Source organism: Dromiciops gliroides, chromosome 2 (assembly GCF_019393635.1).
Source record: "Dromiciops gliroides isolate mDroGli1 chromosome 2, mDroGli1.pri, whole genome shotgun sequence".
In the NCBI taxonomy this organism is placed as follows: domain Eukaryota; kingdom Metazoa; phylum Chordata; class Mammalia; order Microbiotheria; family Microbiotheriidae; genus Dromiciops; species Dromiciops gliroides.
In genome coordinates, this window is record NC_057862.1 from 506,433,412 (window position 1) to 506,438,204 (window position 4,793).

Below are 4,793 nucleotides of genomic sequence, written 5' to 3' on the forward strand. Positions count from 1 at the left end.
GATTCTTGATTGAATTATGGACCTTCCCCCAAGCAAAGTGATCCCCCCCCCCTTACTCCCTGGACTTTATGTTATTATGTAAAAGTTTCTATTTAGAGTTAAGCAGCATCTATACTTAACTCAGGAGCAATTCTATAGTTTCTTTTGTTAAAGGTTCATTTACATTAAGTAGTTAGTAGTTTCTGTACCTGAGCAGTCTTTTGGTTCCCTTTGTTGTTACCCCATAAAAACCCTGTCCTCAGTTCTCATCTTTGGGTATTCCTAGCTTCTTGCTTTATGATACCATGAGCTCTAGTCTCTCTGCCCCTATCAGAGACCTTATTTTCTCCTGTATTAATTGTTTCATTAATTTACAGGTTAACACATGCCATCTCTGGGGGTTAAATGTGGTCCTAGGAGACATGATCTTTTCTCTCAAATGGTATTTTCCTATTTTGTGAATGTCTCCCATTATAAGGTCTTATCTCTGACCATAAAGTCAAAGTCATTGGGTCTACTTGAAATGACAAACTATTTCTAGATGGATCAAGGAAGCATGAACCAAGGTTTCATAACAATTGAATTTTCATTTTTTTAGAGTGTTCTATTTTATTATTTTCAGTCATAACTTCATACACATAGAGATATAGAGTCTTATAGATGGAGAGGACATTAAAGAACAAGAATTAGATTTAGGATTGTTGTACCTAGGTTCAAATTTATAGGTTTGTAAAGTATTTTACAAATATTTATTATCCTGTTTTATCCTCATAATAACCCTGGGAGGTAAGGGCTATTACTATTCCTATTTACAGATGAGGAAACTAAAGCAGACAGTAGTAAATGACTCACCCAGATCTAAATGTCTGAAGTTGGATTTTAATTCAGGTGGTCCTGACTCCAGCACTCTAGCCATTGTACCACCTATAGTCTATGTAGTCTATGCTATTTACTGTTGTTCAGTCTTCATTCATGACATCAGGAGGGTGGTGTCTTTACTTGAAGTGATTTGGATTTAAGGAAGGCAGGGCTGTCCAGAGTCATCAGATCCATTCTCTTCCAATATCATCTGAGTCCAGTGGCAAGACATAGGTCAGGAGGGCTGGTGATGGTCCAAGACATAGTGAGAGATGTAGGCCTTTTTAAGCTAAGGTCTTCCTCAGGTCTTAGTTTGTCTGAGGCAACACCCATTCAATAGTTGAAAGCTAGGTAAGAACTGAGGTAAAAGATGGCCTACTTTGCCTTCACAAAAGAATCAGTCAGGGAGGGGAAGACCCACTGTGTTTTTGGTCAGAACAGAAACAATTGCTATTTATATTCACTCTGAACCATCAAAACCCAAACAATAAGCAACTGAGATATGGTCTGGGGCCTATTATTGGGCAACCAGTGAGAGGCGAGTGATTTGGGTTTAAAGGCAAAGTCAAGTAGCCCCATTTGAATCCCAAAGGGTTTTATCAAAGCCTGGTTTTCCAGAGCTATATTTCAAAAACTCATCAATGAAAATTCCACTTACTACACATGTGACATAGGACAAGTTGTTTAATTTAATGTAAATTGACAAAAAAGTATAAAGTGCCTGCTCTGTGCATGGCAATAGAGATAAAAAGATAACAGTGAAGCAGTCTCATTCTTCTAGAAGTTTACATTCTCTGTGGGGTACACATAAAGCATAAGGAAAGGTAGAGAAAGATGGTAATCCTAGAGAGATTAGACAAAGTGCTCTGAGAAATCTGACATGACAGAGCGCAGGAATAGACTAAGGAGCTCAGGAAAGGCTTCCTAGGGGAGCTAGTAACAAAGTTGAGTTTTGGAGGAAGGTAAGAAGGAGAAATTAGGAGGGAGTACATTCTAGGCTTAAGTGCCAGCTTGTGCAAGTGAAGAAAGGCAGAACATAAAATGCCAAGTTCTGGAAACAGCTAATAATCCAGTTCCACTGGACCTACAATATATGAAAGAGAAGGTTAAATAAAATTGAAAAGATCATTGGAGTTAGAGCCAGAAAGAGATAGTGGGAAGACCTTAAATGTCAGACTGGGGAGTGTATATTTCATCCTAGAGGAAACAGGGGAACAATGAAATGGAATGTAATATATTCACACCTGTGCCTTAAGAAAATTAATTTTCCATCTGTCTGGAGAACGGATGAAAAGGGGAAGATACTGAAAACAAAGAAGCCAATCAATAATAATAACTCACATTTATTTGGTGTTTTAAGATTTGCAAAGTGCTTTACTCATAACAAACCTGTGAAATAGGTATTTAAAAGAATTATTCTCCTCATTTTAAATGTGAGGAAATTCACAGACTCAGAGACTTCTTAAGCGACATGTCTAAAATTCTACAATTAATCATATCAGATCTGGACTTTGAAATAGCCTCCTGACTTTTGACTCAGGGTGATGATGAAAGCTTTTCAGTGTCGGGGGTCAAGGCAAAGTAGACCTGGTCCCCAATAGAGTCCCTAAAGTAGCAAATATGAAAATGGCTTGAAAGAAAGGAATGAATGTGTTATCAATGATTTGAAGGAAGAAATAAAAAAGGATGAGCAGGTGACACAAAACTTGTTTAATCTGGATGATACAACAGGTGATACCAATCAGTATTTTAAGTAATCTAGCTAAGCTGAAATACTAGGTCAAAGCATACTCAAAAATAAAATAAAATCTTATATTTAACATCAAAAAATTAAGTGTGTGTGGGGCGGCTAGGTGGCGCAGTGGATAAAGCACCGACCCTGGATTCAGGAGGACCTGAGTTCAAATCCAGACTCAGACACTTGACACTTACTAGCTGTGTGACCCTGGGCAAGTCACTTAACCCCCATTGCCTGCCAAAAAAAAAAAATTAAGTGTGTGGCTATAAGTCAAGAGGAAAATGGCTGAAGAGTTTATTATACTTAAAAAAGAATGTTTTGTTTGTTTTGTTTTTGCTAACTCCAAACTATTATCAGCTGACAGTTGGACAGAGCAGTTAAAAAGAAACTGGCATGATCTAAGGTTTCATTAATAGAAATAAAGGATCAAGGAAGGTAAGAGTTCAATCGTGCTCCTGTCCTACTTAAAGAATATTATGTTCCGGGTAGCTAGGTGGCACAGTGGATAAAGCACCAGCCCTGGATTCAGGAGGACCTGAGTTCAAATTCGACCTCAGACACTTTTCACTTACTAGCTGTGTGACCCTGGGCAACTCACTTAACCCTCATCACCCCACAAAAAAGAAAAGAAAAGAAAAAAGAAAAAGAATATCATGTTCTGTCAGGGGGCTTGCTTATTCAGAAATGTGTTATGTATGTCCCCTATGGAACAGTGATTTTCCTACTCTTGAAGGTATTTAAGCAGAGGGTGCATAACTCCCTGTCAGGGATGTTGTGATTTCAATAGAGGCATAATGTCTAGGACTACAGGGGTGAGTCCTGTGGATCTCTGCCTTGATCAGAACACATGAGTAGTTTAGTTCTGGGCACTGATTTTTTTTTTTTGTGGGACAATGAGGGTTAAGTGACTTGCCCAGAGTCACACAGCTAGTAAGTGTCAAGTGTCTGAGGCCGAATTTGAACTCAGGTCCTCCTGAATCCAGGGCCGGTGCTTTGGATAAAGCTTGTGGATACTGCGCCACCTACCTTCCCCTGGGCACTTAATTTTAGGAAAGATATAGATAAATTGAAAGAGATTACAGAGGAGAGTGCCTAGGATGACCAAAGGCCTCAAGTCAGACTATATTTAATTTGACTTAAGGATATGGAGACATTTAGTTTTCAGAAGAGAAAACTTAGAAGGGACTGATAGCTGTGTTCAAGTACTTGAAGAGCTATTATTTGGAAGAGACAGTGGTTTTGTTCTGCTTTGTTCCAAAGGGCAGAGCTAGAAGCAAGATGTGGACTGCAAAAGAGCAAATTTAAGCTTCATGTCAAGGAAAATTTCCTAACCTCCCCTAAGTAGAATAGACTGAGTAAGGAGGCAAAGTCATTCTCCTGTTCAAACAAAGGCTAGAAGGCTAATTGTTGCATATGTTGTAAAAGGAATTTGTATATTGATGGAATACTATTACTGTGCTGTAAGAAATGATGAACGGGGCAGCTAGGTGGCGCAGTGGATAGAGCACTGGCCCTGGATTCAGGAGGATCTGAGTTCAAATTCAGCCTCAGACACTTAACACTTACTAGCTATGTGACCCTGGGCAAGTCACTTAACCTCAATTGCCTCACTAAAATAAAAACAAAAATAAACAAACAAAAGAAATGATGAGCTGCGCATTTTCCGTTTGCCGTGGAGTATCCTCCCGTTATCTCCTTTACAAATGGGCTCTGTGGTCTAGCGCCCCCTTCCCCCGAGCCAGGTCACCCGCGATCGTCCGCCGCAGCCCACTGCCTGACAGGAGCCGCTCGGGAGCCGCCACTAAGGTTGACATTAGCAGAGGAAGAAACAACTGACATGGCAGCAATGCCGTCCAGCGGTTCACTCGTAGCAACCCATGACTGCTACAGAAGACGTCTAGGTTCCACTTTCAGCAACAGTTCCTGTGGAAGTGCTGAGTACTCTGGGGAAATGATCCCTCACCATCCTAGTCATCCCAAATCAGATCCAGGCCACTGGTGGGCGAGCTGCTTCTTCGGGAAGTCGAGTCATCCATCCATGACAACTGTATTGGAATCCCCAGAGCACTCAAGAACTTTCCAGGTTGCTCATGGCATGATCACCTGTGACCTGGCTCAGGAGGCCATGAGGAAGCGGCATGTCATCGAACCCAGCAAAACCAACATTGGGTCTTCTGCATTAGCAGCAGCACCCTCTGTGCTGCTCCGCTGCTTCTGA

The 4,793-nt window shown here is 40.7% G+C and overlaps 1 protein-coding gene across 1 annotated transcript; it reads left to right on the top strand.

Annotated features, from left to right (window-relative positions):
• The first annotated feature begins 4,412 nt into the window (after positions 1-4,412).
• LOC122739208 (pancreatic progenitor cell differentiation and proliferation factor-like) lies at positions 4,413-4,793 on the top strand. The gene has a single exon (XM_043981029.1). It carries the CDS (start codon positions 4,413-4,415, stop codon positions 4,791-4,793), a length of 381 nt encoding a protein of 126 aa, XP_043836964.1.